The sequence below is a fragment of the Chelonoidis abingdonii genome, chromosome 7 (assembly GCF_003597395.2).
Source record: "Chelonoidis abingdonii isolate Lonesome George chromosome 7, CheloAbing_2.0, whole genome shotgun sequence".
Taxonomy (NCBI): Eukaryota; Metazoa; Chordata; order Testudines; family Testudinidae; genus Chelonoidis; species Chelonoidis abingdonii.
Genome location: NC_133775.1, coordinates 45,877,559 through 45,895,044, shown reverse-complemented (window position 1 = coordinate 45,895,044; position 17,486 = coordinate 45,877,559). Strand labels below are relative to the sequence as shown.

The window sequence follows — 17,486 nt, the reverse complement described above, 5'->3', positions numbered from 1 at the left end:
TGTTGCTAGGGGAAAATTCTTCCGACGAACGTGCACGCGGCGCGCGCACACCTACTTGGAATGAATATGAGCAACACATCTCGAAGAACAACAGTTACAAAGGTGAGTAACCGTCTTTTACCCCAGCTGAGGACAAGTGACCCCATATGAGGTCAAAATGAACAAAATACAAAGTATTATTAAGTCAAGTCATTAGCACAGTTGGAACTACAGTCTGGGGTTTACTTCCGAATCACATGCTTAATTCATCAGCACATGGGACATTTTAGTCTTCACAAATGGACTTTTCGATTGAAATGAGAACTCTGGTGCTCTCACACAACATGTTGAATGCTCCATCTGGAAATAACTTGAGCTGTAAGTGGATTTTGGAAACCAACCTCCAGTGGCTCTCTGAGTGCAGGTCCTTACAAGTTAGAACAAGGATCAGCACACAAAGTGCAGGTTCAGAGTATTGTGCCCCTTCATGCAGCCATGTCCCGCTAAACTGAGGAACCGCTTCAGAGACAGTTGTTTGAGAAAACCCTCCTTTGTATGTTGATAGATTGTTTTCCTGCTTACTATAGTGTAGTGGGAGCTCAGATGATAAGGTGATTGTTGCATTAGAAATGCATTGATTTGACAGAATTCTTAGGATTATGGAGCAATCTCAGGAATAACAAGTCTTTGCAGTTCTGTAGCACCTTCCATTCAAGAAGCTAAAATCACTTTACAAACATTAGTTCATTTGGCCTCCCTACACTCCTGTGAAGCTTGCAGTCAAGCCAAGAACATTTCCTGATTCTCCGTCCTTTGCCTTAATCACACAACTACCATTCCTCTTTTATATGCCCTGCTATTTTTGAAATGTGTGTACAGTTGAACTGGCATTGAAGTAAAGCTGAGGGTTCTTACTTTTCTCCCTTCCTTGAGAGCTTTAGAACTGAGTGGTTTCGTTCTAGTCCAGCTGCAACTGCTACTTGCTTATTACCAAAGTGTAAATGATGTATTTGGAAAAACAGAACCAATAAAACAGAAAAAAGCAATGGTTGGAAAAGGCCAGCTGCTTCCAAGTAAGGCTCCTCTTGGGCAAAGAATACTAACTGAACAAACAGGCACTTAAAAACTGAGAAAAGCTTGGAATAGTAATGGACAACACTTGAAGTTTTGCTGGAAGCTAATCACCTCAAAGTGTGGATGCTTATTGTAAACATTTATAATCTTTTGGGTTTGCAAAACTTGGCAAAAAATGTTATAAGAATCATCTCTTTCTCCTTAGTTTACCAGTACTTCCTGCTTCTAGTTAGCACCTGTTGCTGTGGATTTTTGGAACCATAAAACAGCCGCAGAAAGAAAACAGTTAAAACAGAAAACATAAAAAGGCTTAACTGCACCTTTTGAACCTCATAGGGCATTCAGATCCATGGTTCCAGTTTGACACATTGTAAAGTTTGTATCCAGATTTATCAATAGTTTATGGAGCTCAATATTTTCAAATCCAGAATATTGGTTCTGACTACTCTCTGCCATCACACTGGCCATGGAGATTGTTTGACAATGACACATACTTGTTGTGGAATTAAGGGAAAATAAAGGAGGAATAATATTCTCTTAGGTATTTGTTATGAGACTACAATTTTGGAAGCAATCTTTTCTCCTGGAGAACTGAAACTTTTCACAACACATCTTAAGTGGCTTACTTATCCAGGGACACACATATGTTTTTCAAGACTGAGTCAAACACCTGATTTCTGTTCCACAGGGTATGCGGGTTCCCATTGTGAGATTGATGTAAATGAATGCAGCAGTAATCCATGCTTCTACCAGAGTGAATGTGTGGAGCTGTCCTGGACAACCTGGTATGGACGTATTCTAGAACTGCCAGCAGATTTCAGCTACAGCAGAGCATCGGGTTATGTGTGTAATTGTCGGCCAGGATTCACAGGTAAGCCTGTTGGGAAAAACTGAAGATATAATCTGTTACAGTATTGTATGGCTTAAATATAGTTACATGTTGTATAGGTGACATAGTGCAAAGGGTCCCCCTTGTGGTCATAAATATGTATTTTTAGCAGAAATATTGAGGGCAAGGCTCCAAGTCTACAAATAAAAAAAAATAAAATAAAAAAACAACTGCCACACACTTCAGTAACAAAGCTGTTTAATAAAAGCAACAGGCTACTTAATTTAAATGAATGGGTAATTACAGAGGGACTACTAATTTATTAAAAAAGGCGTTGTGAGGGTAGCAAGTTACCAGGTAGCAAGTTGCTAAATTTGACATCCAAACCAATCCCTGAGCAAGGAGACAGAAAGAGAGACCTTGTGCCCTCTGCATTTTTGTGCTTGGACCACTATTGCTCTTATTGCATTTGTTTGAATTTTACTAAAAATTCCTTTTTGGTAGGGACTTCTTTTCTTATCTATTTGAGGATCATTGTGCATATTTATAACATTCCACAATGGGCAATGAGTATTAACAATGATGACACATATTTGTAAATAAGAAATGAAATAAGAATTCTACTTGACAAGTTTACAATTTCTCTCTCAGTCTCTGCAATCCTAATGCACTCATTATTGTGGAATCTAGGTATTGGTGGTAACCCTCCTCACAATGATCCAAATGCAGTTTCATTGATACATCTGTCATGTAAGGCACTGGTGAGCTTCTACATCTTAAATGAAAATTATCTTCAAAGGAGTTTGTATGTCTAACAAAAATCTTTTAGCGATAATCATAATTCTATAATAGAAAGGTAGGTCAGTCCTGAGTTTCATGTTCAGTTATCTAATGTATTAATCTTTTTAAAAAGCCTAGTAGTATAAGGCTCTGGATTTACAGTCTGGCCTTGTCAACTCCACTCTCCTAGTCTCCAAGAAAAAAGAATGAGTCTTTAAAAATAGAAGGGATCAATTTTACCCGTCTTCAATTTGACATTCCATTCACTTCCTGAGTGGTTTATAAAATCTGCCATGTCTTCCAGTGGGTAGCACGATTGACCTCTCTGACTCAGCAGGTACAGAAAATGATTTTTCTTCTGCAATTCTCTCCCTCTGTCTTCTCTCTGGATTTTGGATGAATTTCCACAGAGTGGCCATGGGACTCTAAATGATTCTGCTCCATTCTTTCCCCTTAATTATCCTTCCCTATCCTGTCACCAGGTCTTGCCATTGCACTTTGTTCTGTCTGAGGTGTCCATCCCTCCCCCTGTATAGTCAGCACCATCACTCTTCTCCAAATCCCTCCTCTCTCACCTTACATCCATCCGCACCTTGCATCCCTCAGCTCTCTGTTCCTCCCCTATTAGCCTACTTTAAAAATCCACATGCTGTTCAATATGGCTACCATTATTGTTCTTTGGTTTCACCTTCATCCCTCCCTTCCGTTCCACTCTCTTTCACCTTCACGTGTCAGATTTGCCTGATTGAGATCTGATTTTGCCAACCTTACCCACTCTTACCCGCCGGGTAGTCCCGCAAATGTCAGTGGGACTACTTACAGGGTCAGATACTGCTCAGGATGAAGAAGAATCCAGCCCTTACATCAGAAACTGTCTAGGGATGGGACAGTGTATTTTGTATTGTCTGTAAATTTGGCATTATGTGAATGTTTATTAACAATAAATAATAATAGCTGTGCTATCTGCTCTGTGCCTAGATGAAATTAGGGCTTGGCAGATACTCTCTACTCTACAAAAGCCTTGAGCAAATGCTAAATCTATTGCACAACTGTATAAATCCTATGTGAGTATATGCAATATGGGCACATGGAATACAACATATTTTTAATAATTAGGATCCTAAATCCATATTTAGGCACCAAAATTCATTTTTCAAAAGTGCTGAGCACCCAGCAGCAGCCACTGACTGTGTATGAATTTAGGAGCATCACTTTAGACCCTGTTTTTGAAAGTCCTTGTTTATATTCATGTAGTCATCCTGTAGACTGTACCATGGGGGCAAAAAGGCAAGTCAGAATGAACAGCATCACTCTTTGCACTCAGTGTGATATGTGACTAGCTAGACACAGGAAGAAGATATGTGTCATAAGAATAGTTGTAGAAGCTGCTGCTGAAGAACCATTCAGCAGCCACATGTTGTGCAAGGCAGTGGCAAAACAGGTTTATTCTCGTTACTCAAGACAGTTCAGCTACAGCATCTGGTTCTCAAAGTGGTCCAACTTTTAGCCACTTTCCTAGCTGGGTTGGCCAAGGTAGAAGGAGGTCAAGTGTCTTGCTCCAAGTCACACAGTAAGAGAGCTGTTCTGCTGGAACTGGATCCTAGGATCCCCTGGGCATCCAGTGCTTTGCTCTAACAACTAGAGAAAACTGTCTGCTGGAGTTAGAGATAATGCAGTGAGACTGATTTGCCAAGGAATAAAATCTGAGTAGTGCTGATGAATGTGGTGCCCTTAGGTGCAGTGCTAGTAACTGCCCCAATTCCTTTCAGTAGACCCCCATCTTTCTTTTATAAGTGCGTGTACATACCCACAGACACTATAGTCAGAGGCAGCATCTACATTCTGAAAATGAACGTACTCAAAATCTGCCTCAGCTGCTTAGTATGTCAAAAATGCTGATGCTAAAATCTCCATGAGACTAGAATGGAAACATTCACTTCTAGTGGTGGTAAGTTATTTCTCCAATTAGAGCCAGGTATCCGGGCTTCCAAATAATAAATCACACTATTCTGTGGGAATTAAGGAAGACGGGGGTTGATCAAGGTCTGTAGCAGTTGCACTGCTCAGTCTGGAGATAAATCCAGAATGAAGTTCCCACACAGCAATGTATTGGCTGCTGGTTTGTGTATGTGTATATAAATATATGTAGAACTGCCTGCTACTGTGTGGAATGTCAGACACTGTTGTCTACTATCAGTCCCATTAACTGGCTAAGCTAAGTTGCTTTGGCTTGCTTTTTAAAGGTCTGTTTTTTTGGAGCAGAAGATCTTGAGTTCTTCTGACCTTAACACCTAAAGATCCATGTATGTTTAACTACACTGTTTGCAGCCACAGATTGTTATCAAAGCAAAGGATTAGTAGAACAAAACTTGTTCTCTTTAATAAATAATCTTATACATTTTATTATACCCATTTTATTTTAGCGGAATGTAAATTAAACTTGTGAATTCAAACAGCCAAAAAAACCCACAACACACAGTAGAGCCAAATTTTGCCATTGAATACATGGGACTAGCTGCTAGGGTCAATCATTAGCTGGAGTAAATTGGAATAACTAACAGAGCTATACTGATTTACCCTAGCCAAAGATCTGGTCCCCGTTCTTCTATTGGGGCACAGTTTCACCATCCCTTGCTGCAATAAGTCATGCACACAGCAAAGAACATTTATAGTTGTACTCTACTGTCGGTGGGGGAGCAGAGAGAAATAGCACCATATGTTCTGCGAGACAACCTAAGGGTCTGCTCTAAAATGAAGTCAGTGGGAGTCTTTCCATTGACTTCAATGGCCTTTGGATCAGGCACTGATTTTGTAAACACTTCCGATACTTACCTTAGAAATATCATAGCTAGATGAATAAGGTTAAAAGTAAGTGCTGTAACTCAGTGGAAAACTGAGAATCTCTCCTGTTGGAAGGTATGAAATCTCATTTTCTAGCCCAATGGGTCAGAAGATAATGAACTTACTGCAGGGCAGAATATTGCCCATCTTAGGCCTCATGACATCTGTGGGGGAGGTAAAGAAAGAAACAGTCTCTGGCTGTACTGACTTTTTGATGGTGGTTGGGTGGGTGAAATGGGTCTCAACTGTACAATTAAAATTTTGTATATGGACACTCCTACTCCAAGAGTTGGAGAGGAGAGAAATCCCTTCCCTGCCCCCCATATTTGGATGACTCAAAGCCAGCTAAACAGTTCTGAATCTAAAATGCACCAAAAAGATTAGCTTCTTAGCTAAAAAGAAGTCTGGTGAATTTAATCCCCAAGGAGGATTTTTTGAGGGAGTTGAAAGTGATTGAAAATAGAGGCTTAAGGCTGTAGGGAGGAGCAAAGTCCCCTAAAGAGGCTGCAAGGTGCCAAGTAGCTCATACAAGGTGCTGAGATCATCAGCTCTCTTTTATGCCAATAAACATTGAGGATGCTCAGATTTCAAGAGGTGCTCAGCACTTTGTAGGCTCAGGCCCTTAGAATGTGGATGTTCTCTCTGACTATAGTGTCTGTATCCTAAAGGTACTTTTAACAGTTTGGGTTTTCTTTTTATTTAAGATAAAATATGTTTGTAATTTGCTGCTTTGTCTGAAGATAATTATTGTACTAAAATGTATACTTTGCGGCCTTGATTCAGCAAGGTACTTTAGCACATGCATAACTAATTAATTCAGTGAGTAGTCCCATTGGTGTTAAATTAGGCATGTACTTAAGTAACTTGCTCAGTTGGGGCCTAGATGCATAGACATTTACATATGGGTTTCACCACTGTAGCTGCTAACGTGCTGGCTTGGAGACGTGTGTACTGTATAGCTTAGTACTCCATGTGTTTGAAGAATGCTGTTGGCTGAAAGATTAAACTTTTCACTTCCATTCATGGAAACATTTAATTAAACGTTTACTGACGTTTCAGCAAAACCAGCTTTGTACACGGGGACACACTATTGATTTGCTAGTGATTTGTTAGACTAGATAGTAACAAAAATGAACCCCCCCGGCCTAATGCATACACTGGAGATTAGTGCATCCCGAATGTAACCACTTAAATGCTGCAGAACTTGCTATGTTTGTCCAAGCAGACACATTCTAAAACTGAATTGATACCCATGGAAGGTTAAAATACAAGAGCGGTGATGCTGGAGTCCGATCCTGCACCACTGGAATCAATAGGAATTATGCCATTAGTCTCAATGAGAGCAGGACTGCACTGAAAACCATCAGCAAAACCCTGCAGTTTTACATTAATAAAGCTATGTAAGCTGCAGTGAGGATAGTGACAGCAGAGCTAACCAAACTGTGATTATGCCCAAAGCCTGCTGCCAATTGACTTAACATTGCGTATTAAGGACTTTACCATTTATGGTGGCTTTCTGACACTAAACCACCTTGCCAGTTATGCCACCAGCACTGTTGCTTGCTTTGGCACACTGAGTTCCCAAGAGGTTTTTGGCACAGGAATTATTTTCTTTTTCTATTTTCTCCTTTTAAATCTCCTTGGCCCTTTTCCCAATATGTTAGGGCAACACATGAGAAAATGATGTGACCAGACTGGTGTCATATGTGCATTCATTGCTTAGCACAAGTGGTTGGATGAGAAGAGGAATGAGACCGAGGCATAGCTGGCTACAATGCACCACTGCCAAGCAGCCTCTCAAGCCAAGCTGCTTATGGCACCCTGGATAGATTTTACAGCTGTTCTCCTCTTGTAAAATCCCCGGCAAAGGGCAGCAACACCAATGCCACCTGGAAGTAACTCCTCATTTTAGTGCAGCTGCTTCTGTGGAAGCAGGTGCTGCATATTAAAGTTCCTGCCCCTGTGGATGAATTGGGCCCTGAATATTATACAGATATAAATATTATTTGTGGTCTACAGTAATGGGCAAGATACTATACACAAGTTGCTAACCCCAAATGCTCAACAATCATGCATCAGAAACCCCCTAATCATGAGTTGGGGGAGGGGAGGTTGGTATTTTTTAAAAGATTATCTCATGAATTTTGTCTCTGTTGTTTTTTTAAATTTCCCTATCAACCCACAATGTCTGTATGACAGTCACAGTGCTGCCAACACTCCTGAATTTACACAGCAGGGTGATTTTGACTCTTGTTGCAAGACCCAACTAAGATCAAATGACAGAGGTTTGTATAAAATGCTACCTGCTAGTGCAGAGCTTCCATCTTCTCTCCAAACCCCAATATTCTAATTCATGCATTCTGTGCTCTTCCTCTCCCACATAGTCCCACATCTGCCCATTTCACAGACCAGCAATAAATTATGCACTCACACTGCTGTCCGATCAGTTCTGCCACCTGATCAGTTCTGCCCTCCTAACCCCAAACCTATCCCTTGCCGCACAGAACCCCTCTGCTCCTCCTGCAGCCCCAGGGGTCTTCTTCCCCATCCCACATCTGGAAAGAGGGCAGCTGCAGGGATATTCACTGCATCTCCCTTTACAGACCCAGTGTTGTGACAATGGAAAGGAAAGATGGGGGAGCAGAGAGAAGCCAACACATTTCTCACAGGAGGATAGAGGGAGGAGGGAGCAGAGCCACCCTAAACTCTCAGGACTCTTTCTGCTCCCTCCTCCCCCATCACCTCATGTGAAAATGGTATGAAGCTGTTTTGTCTTCCCCCTTTTCTACCTATAATCTCCTTTGTTTTTTGAGGGGAGGGGACAGAGTTCTGCCTGCCTCCTACAATAGCTCTGATTGGCTGCTCTTCCTCAGAAGCTGGACAATCAAACAGAGTTCTCCTCAATGGCAGGGCTGAATATTGTCTGCGAACTGCAGCTTCTCACACTCCAGTAGAAGCCAAAATGTCTGATAAATTTGCAAGAGTTGGTAACACTGAAGACAGACAGACCAGAGAAATTAGACAGACAGCTCGGTGGTTGATCATGCCAGGCTCACTTTGACTTTCTATTAGGCTTAGCAGAGCCTGGGAAGTTGTAAAGGTGGCAAGAACCTGTCCAAACTTTTCAGAGGATATGAAAGAATGGCCTGTGGTGTGCAGTGATCACTCCGAGCCAAGGAGTCTGACAGAGGTCTGAGTTCTAACTGATCAGGATTATGTAACATGGGCCTCTGCATAAGATAACAATGGCTTCCAACTAGCTCTTGCCAAAGCCTCTTAAAGATACAGCTCCCCACGTGGCTGGAAGATAGGTGCCTATTGGTTGGCAAAGCAGCCAGTAAGCAATTTTGTGATAAGGGCTGAGTACAGCAAACAAGTAACCAGACATGTTACACAAGACTAATACATTTGTAGTGATGGTAATATTGTCAGTTGTTGGGGGTCATAGAAAGAAAAGTGAAATTCTGCATAAATTCATAAGTCTCTGACCTCTCAATGGCCAAATTAGGTCAGGTCTCGACAAGATCTCTTAGGCCTCTCAGTTAGGATCAGATACCACATGGTAGCCATGGCATGCACTTAGAATCAAAATCCTGGTAGACGTCCCACATCAGATACTGGACCATTATAAGACCATGTGATTCTTACTCAGACCAGAAATGATCGTGCTTCAATTCAAGGAGAGGAGATTGCTTTTGTTAGGCATACACCCTAGGTTGACTTAGATGGAATAAGGAAAAAGTCTGAAATCTAACACCTGAGACCACTACGTCTACAAAACAAATTCCATTGTTTATCTGATAGTCTGGAATGGCTCAGGTTTGTATATAGTAGGCCTGATTCTTCCCTCATTTACATCAGTGTAAATCAGGAGTGACTCCATTGCAATCTGTGGAACAGGAACAGTGTAAAGATCAACCACAGTGTACCTAAGATATATTGTGCAGCTTTAGGACTTGATTCTCATTTACTCTGAGGCCCCCTTTACAGGACACTGGCAGTATCAAGAGGCCTTAAAATGGAGGCAAAAGTAATTTTCATTTGTTCCATCCTAATCTTATTAACACTCATCTTTACACAGTCAGAGCGGTTTAAAGGAGATTCAGTGGTAATAAGGGTCAGGCCCTGTCTACACTTGAATGATATACTGGCAGAAATTCTGCTACAAGCCCCCTTCTGTTTTCTGAAGACATTTATACAATGCTGTCATGTCCTTTTTAGTTTCAAGGGTGTAATAAACAAGTTCCCTCAGTAGCCACTTTTGTATGTCACATGCATTATTCTGCCCAAATACATGTGGGGCAAAAAGGAATTTGTGCTACTATGACCAGTCTCCAGCACCAGCCTGCACTACAGGACTGGTGTATGCACGTATTGTACATCAATACATCACACCTTCAGGGCCTGGCAGACACTCACTGCCTGTAAAATCCCAACGCAAAAAAGACAATTAGCACTTTAAAGTACTTTTCCCTCTCTCTTGAAGCCTCTGATCTTGAAAGAGCATTTGAACATGCTTTAAATAGATCATATAACACTTCTTTTCTTCAATGTTTTTAACCTTTTGTCAATCCTCCGCATCCTAGTACAGTAGCTATTCACTCTGTCATCAGCTGTGTTCACAGTGAGCAGATTCTTTTGAGTATTTCTCCTCCTCCCCTACTTCTGCTGTTGATTGTTTTTAATTCCTGAAACCTAACAAAATATTTTAGTTGAATTACATATGCAGTTCCATTAGTTACTCCCCCTGCAAAGCTCCAGTAGGTGAGTCTGAAAGTACTTTGCATGTATTTGGGAGTTCATAGAAGCATCTGTGTTCAATTCCAGTCTCAATCTTTGTTTGCTGTCAGTCCAACCCCTTTTCTTTGAAAAGATTGATAGTCATTTCTCACATGCCGCACTATGCTGAAAATCCTCTTATCTGAGCATGCTGGGCCCGGATTGGCTGCTCCTTGCAGCCTCTCTAGGCTACTTGGAGGACTCACTTCTACAAACCTCACTTGTTGAGCTCCCAGCAGCAACTGATGTTGGCTCTGCCCTGCAGCTCCTTTTGTCTAAGCCTGCTGAACCTGGATTGGCTGCTCCTTGCAGCCTCTTTAGGCCACTTGAAGGAGTCACTTGGAGGACTGTTCCCTGCTGAGGTTAACTCTTTTTACACACATGTGGGGCCAAGCCCCATCATAGGGAGCCTTTTGTTAAACTATGGGCAGGGCATCTCTGTATAACAATACGTTTTGCTTCTTAGGGCACTTCTGTACTTACTGTGGGTGGCTCCTATTGCTCTAGGATCTGAGCACCTCACAAACGAGAGTGAATTTATGCTCCCACCACCACTGGGAATTGCAGAAACATTATTATCCTAATTTCTTAGGGTATGTCTTCACTACTGGCCAGATCAGCGTACAGCGATCGATCCAGCAGGAATCAATTTATTGCATCTAGTCTAGACGTGATAAATCAATCCCCGAGCATTCTCCCGTTGACTCCTGTACTCCATCTCGGTGAGAGGTCAGGCAGGGTCGACGGAGGAGCGGCAGCAGTTGACTCAGTGTAGTGAACACACCCTGGTAAGTAGATTTAAGTTCATCAACTTCAGCATCGTTATTTACGTCGCTGAAGTTGTAGAACTTAGATCAATTTCCCCCCCCACCCCTCTCCCCCATGTAGACCAGGCCTTAGGTGCAGCATAAAAGCAGAATGAGATTATATGACTTGTTCAAGGTCTCACGGGGAATCTGTGGCAGAGCCAGATCTCCTGAATTCTAGCCCAGTGCCTTAATCACAAACCTCCTTCTGGCTCTGACTTTCATCTGAGGATATCAAAGTGCTTTGCAAAGATTAATGAAGTCTCAAAACTTCCCATTGAGGTAACATAAGGACATTTTAGTCAGACCAAGTTAAGCATGCTTGATGGGTCTCTACATTTAGCTGTAAATGGTTTCATATCCTATATACAATGCACGGCACCAGCATTGGCACAATAGTTAACAGGAAAGATATTTTTTAATTAAATGAGAATTGACTTTGCAAATGAATTCAGCCTGACTATGATATTCCTGATTTAGAAGGAAAGTTTGTTACAGAAATGCAAACAAGCAAATACGGACTCATTTGCAATGATGATCTGTGCTGCAGTCATGCCAGGGCTGAACCTTGGTAATTCAGGAAGGAGCTCGGGAACTTTTCATGAGGACACTAAATGAAAATATAGCCCTGATTCTTACAACTGCTTTGCAACACTGGAGATAACATTTGGGGCTCTAACATGGCTGTGTATGTTTTCCTCATGCAGAATTTGAATTCAGTGAAAGATGTGCCATCCCTAAAGCCATCTCCCTGGATTTCTTCCTCCTTAAAAATGCAACAGGAAATTCAAAATATTCACAGTAACATGCTTCTCTTCAGCAGAAAAAAAATGTATAAATATTAAATTCTTTTTTTTTCTGAGTTGGAAATGCCTAGAAAATTAAAACCAAGGGAGCGTCTACCAACACTATCTTCAAACATCTGCAGAGATTTTTGCTTTAGGATTTCATAGCTGACCCATCATTACTATGATCTATCTTGTCTGGTTATATTGTTATGCATTGTCATATAATGTAACCTGACATGACTGACAGAGCCTGCAAGCAATGGATATTTTGAATCTGGCACATCTCTCTGCACAAAACATTGCTGTTCATAAACACTTTTTAGCACATAAAACTTGTTACCTTAAAGGAGGGAGGCGGGAAAGAGAAAGACAAGTGTCTTCTCAGCCATGAGCACCCAGACCCTGGTACAGATAGCATACTTAGAACTGTAGGAATCCCAATGCCCTATACTCAGGCTGAGCAAGTTCCTATAGAAAGAGAATTGTGTATTATTGGCAGCAGGAGAGTGTTTCTCAAGTGTCTATGCATGTTCCAAGGACATCTCTCCCCTTCTCTCCTTGCACCTACTGCTGGTCGACTATTATATTATTGGATGGATACCCTGTTAGAAAATATTCCAAATATCAAGAATTTTTCCTTTTGAGGCTTTTAGAGGTCATTAGTATTTGCCTTGCTTCCTCTAACTACTAGGAATAATTCTTCCACAGCTCTTTTTTCTAGTATATTAGATATTTATAGCGTGTTATGTCCCAGTTTTGTCACCTCTCAACTAAACTGTATGAATCCAGTTACTTCAGTCTCTCCCATATAGAATATGCTCTCTAATGCTTTCATGGTTGTATGGCCTTTACATTCTGTCCAGTTTAACAGGGTCCATTCTGTATCGTGCAACTCAGAACTGAACACAAAACTCAAACCGTGACCTTCCTATGACTGAATAGAGAGTGATTATCAACTCCCTAATACAGCCAGAGACTGGTAAGATCTCTTACCTGGAACAATGTGGGTGCTGATCTTGGTGCCTCTTGAAACTCATGGCATCCTATTTCAGCTAATGATACATATTTTCCTAACCAGATATTTCCTTCCCTCATATGTCCGTCTGAGTTCTTTGTGTAAAGAATAAGTTTGATTGTGCATGGCAGGCTGAAGACAATTCTATCACTGGCCATGGAAGGTAAAATTGAGCTTTGTTATAAGCAGGCAACACTCCCTATGAAATCAATGATGCCGCGCATGCGTAATTGACAACAGGTCACTCAGTCTCTGTTAGGTAATAATCTGCTTCACCAGCTCAAGGAAAACTTTAGTTTGCAGAGCTGATGCTTTTCAGCATAATGTTGTACAAGGCCACATTGTACTGGTCAAATTTACAATCAGGCTGCAAAATCAAGACAGATGCACAACCTGTCATATGCTATGCTTTGGATAATAAAACTTACAATGAACTTGAGTATTATATAGTCTCACAGATCCCTAGGAAGATCTGAAAGAGTCTGATATATACAGAGAAGAAAAAAAGAGGAATATGTTGGATGTGTAGGACTCATACATTTTATATGCCCCATATAGTCTAGAGTATGACTGGGATATTTAAGATCAGACTCTAAGTGGTAAACAAAATGACCCAATTTAATGGTTCAGAAATGAATGTAAAGGGATCAAATCATATCCTATATAGCCCTACTGACTTCACTGGGTGCTGCACCAACTTACCCCAGCATTAAATTTGGCCAAGTATTAGATTTTTTAACAAAAAAAATTCTTAATGTGTATTTTGCTGTTTTGAATTTTGAAAACAGTCCTATAAACTCACCATTATAAAGCTTATTGAGATACAGTATACTTGGAATTCAGGAAATGAACTTGATTTCAATAAACACTTTTAAAGGCAGAAGGCCTTATTCTGATCTCCATCATACCTGTTTAAATCAAGAAGTTAACATAAGTGTAAATTTAGGTAGAAATTAAACAAATGGCTATACAATGCTGGGCTATATATGTACGATACAGTTGTTCCTGGAATTACATTATTGCTTTCTTTATAGAAAGTCTTTCTTGAATATGATTGTTTTAAAGTGTTCCAAATGTTCTACATTATCTATATTAAACTGCACAATCATTCTTGGCTGGATGGATTGTATTTTGTGGTAAGAGAAAAACATTTGTCATCATTTCACTTCTCATAATCTACAGCGTGTGTGTGTGTGTGTGTGTGTGCGTGCGTGCTAGTGAGCCAGAATTTATTTTGCTCTTCTTTATAAATGAATTAATTTAATACTGAGGTTTCAGATAACAGTAACCACATCATGTATATGGAGTATTTATATATTTCCTATGCCAATAATATTGGCCACTATTCAAATGTCAACAACTCTGTATTAATCTTGATTCTTAAATGTACAAGAATACAGCCTAGTCAGTATTTTGCTGTTGCAAAAGCACTAAATGTTGTCATTCTCTCCTCAATTCACCCTGTGGTGCTTAGGTCCTTTAGTTAATATATTTCTTTTACTCTACAGTCTGCAGTGGCCTCTATAGGCTTGAGAAGACTTTATGCTTCTACTTGTTTTGCCCCCTTACTCTGGCAAATGTTATTTTGGATTTTTCAGTGTTAAATTCTAGCTTGAAATATACATGATGCTCTATCCTTTGTTTATAAACCAGCATCACCACACAATAGGAAAATTTCCTGTACTCCCTGCATCTGCTGAGCCAGCAGAGGGAGCATAGTGTTTTATAGATGTGTAGGACCTTATAAACATTGGCAATTATTTGATTTTAGATTTAGCTCTTTATGTCCCAAAGGAGCAATTAGAGCCTAATCCTACAGATTATACTCACTCTTTACAGTCAAAGGACTTTTGGGTGAACTCGGGTCCTTCGTGTCAGCATTTTCTTAGGCTTACATACTGTGAACACTGGGCCTCGGGATTCAGGAGATTACAGAAGTTGGGCTTTGGTGTAATGTCGATTCACACAGACCTGGAGATGCTATGAAAAATCATGAGCTGCAGCTTTGTGCAAACATGAAGTAACTTGATAGTTGAACCGAGGCTATCATCCGCTGACAGGTGCTTTCACACAGGAAAATAACATGGTACTTCTATTCCATGTGCTGTGTCCAGTTGATGAGCAGGTGTCTTATTGATGAAATGACTTCATATCTAAGGTGGACAGTGTGGAAGGAAGTGTTAGAGTGCTGTGTCCCGAGCACTCACAATACACACTGCAGTCTCAACAAAATAAATATTGATACACACGCACACACATATGCACACACATTCATGTGTCCTCCAGATTGCTAAAACAGCAGTAAAGTAGGTTAGAAACAAGTATGCTGTTCCTTACATAAGGTTCCCATAATACCAGTGACATAGATGATGTCACCTTTTAAGCATAATGGGCACCTCCATCTAGGCTCAGAAATCTCAAGGGTAATTACAAACTTGGTTTTCAAATACATTTAATAGTTTATTTATAGTGTGAAATGCTTTTTACCCTTTTGAACTTTCAGATTTCCAGGCTAAGCAAAATTGTGGGCGTTTTCCTTTAAAAAATAATTGCATCTGGACTGAGAAATTGTGTGCCAAGATCCAGCCTGAACTAAATTAAATGGGCTGAGCTAACAGGCTGGTTGGTGGTAGAATTCTGTACTTCCATGCAAGAGATGTGAGTTTCAAACAAGGATGTGACCTCTTACTTCAGAGGCCAAAATGGGTGGGAAACACTGCAGAGACACCACACTTATCTTTAGGGGAAGGGAATGTCTTGCAAGGATGATTCACAAACAGTTAAAGAGGTGCAATGTCAGGCTCTTCAGGGAATACAACCTAGTTTTTATAAGTCATCATGGGTCTTCAACCAGTGAGTAGTAAAGGCAGGGGAAATTATGGGGGATTGGAAATCCTCGAGACTATCATGGACAGATAATCCTCTAAAACATCTTGGACAAAAGCTGCTAAGCCAAGAACCTCTGAATTGGTGCAGGTATAACAGAAAAACTCAAAGATCCTCCATTTTAACAGCAGGGACAATCTACCTCTGATTTCCCATCTGTAAATGAGGATAATACTTACCTGCTGAAACATTACCCAGAATACAATTGGGACTATTGGACAGCTGTGTCCACTCAGTTCTCTAGTCTGGGGCGCCTTTTACACTGCTTTGCTGTGAGAGCAACCACTCCTGGTTTCCTCACATATAGCTTCCAACATGTAAGTTACCCTCAGCTATAGTGCAAAAGGGCTTCAGTCAGCCTGCCTGCCACCCTTGAATTACATTGCAGAGCCACACCAGCAAATTCCCAGTCCCAGATTTTCCCCCAGAAATGTGTCTTGCATTGTCCAGTATCCTCTTGGACAATGCAAGCTCATATAAAGTCCATTAATTCATTAATAGAAAAAGATATTCACAAACCGTATCTCAAATGGAGTTCCCTAAACACTTCAACTGAAACACACTGGCATAGATAAAACAGTAAAATAAGTTTATTAACTACAGAAAGATTGCTTTTAAGTGATTACAAGTAATGAGGCATAAAAGTCAGAATTTGGTTACAAGAAAATATAAGGTAAAATGCAACTAAGAACTAACTTAACTAGCTAAATGAATTCAAAGCAAAATGTCTCTCTCAACACATGATTTTGTGGTCTTACTGGCTGGATGCCTTTCAGCCAGGACCCCTCCCCCAGACCAATGCTCCTTTTCTTGTCCTTCAGATGTGAATGTCGCGGGCAGAGAGAAGGGAGGAGAGAGATAATCTAAGGAGTTTGCTCCCTTTTCTCACAGCATTTCTCTTCTCCAAGAATCATCTCAACTGGGGTTCACATGACAACAAGTCTGTGGGATGGGAACATCCAGCTGTTTCTTTGCCAACATGTAAATTTCTCACTCACATCCTTTTTCCTGCCAAAGAATAGCCACTTAATCAGGTTATAGTCCATTTGATTACGCTGAAACTTCGCTGAGGTGTTTCTGGAGAACTAGTTTGAAGCTGTTTTCCTAGACTTCAAACATGTCATACAATAGAATTTTATAACTTTACATATAGTGTTGCCACTCATATTTTACTGGGACAATAATGTTCAGCAGATTATGAGATTTAAAAATGATACCTCACAAGGCATACTTTATACAAAATTTATCATAGCCTTGTAAAAAGGATGAACATAAGGGTACAGACTGTCACACCTGCCTGAAGGAAGTGCTGTAAGATTTATTTAATAATGCACAGCATTTGAAATTGAAAAGCATTATGTCAGGCTCCCTGATCCAAACAACTACAGCTGGACCTCATGCTTCTGTGAGGAAGCTTTAACCATAGTAGGTAAGAATGAAGCCTAGTCATGTTTGGAAGATCAAGCCCTCATTACTTGATTTTATTATTTTTAAGAGAAATTCTATTATTTTATGCCTTGCAAAGATGGTTTCTTGCCTCAAAAAATTGACTAGTGTTTCAACTACCCAAATGTTCTGTTTTCGTATGAAACTACATGCACCAGATTTCCATTGTAACCTACCGAGGACAAAAACCAAACTACCTGCCCAAACCCCCCTAAAAAAAACCCTGTGTGTTTTTTTATACTTCTTGACTGAACCCAGTAGGT

General features: G+C 40.5%; 1 protein-coding gene across 2 annotated transcripts in view; it reads left to right on the top strand.

Annotated features, from left to right (window-relative positions):
- The window catches only part of CRB1 (crumbs cell polarity complex component 1), a 171,244-nt gene that overhangs the window by 84,421 nt on the left and 69,337 nt on the right, over window positions 1-17,486 (top strand). For both annotated transcript variants that reach the window (XM_032770890.2, XM_032770888.2), the window contains one exon: window positions 1,742-1,924. In XM_032770890.2, the coding sequence (XP_032626781.1) occupies window positions 1,742-1,924 (183 nt within the window). The remainder of the gene's footprint in view (window positions 1-1,741; window positions 1,925-17,486) is intronic.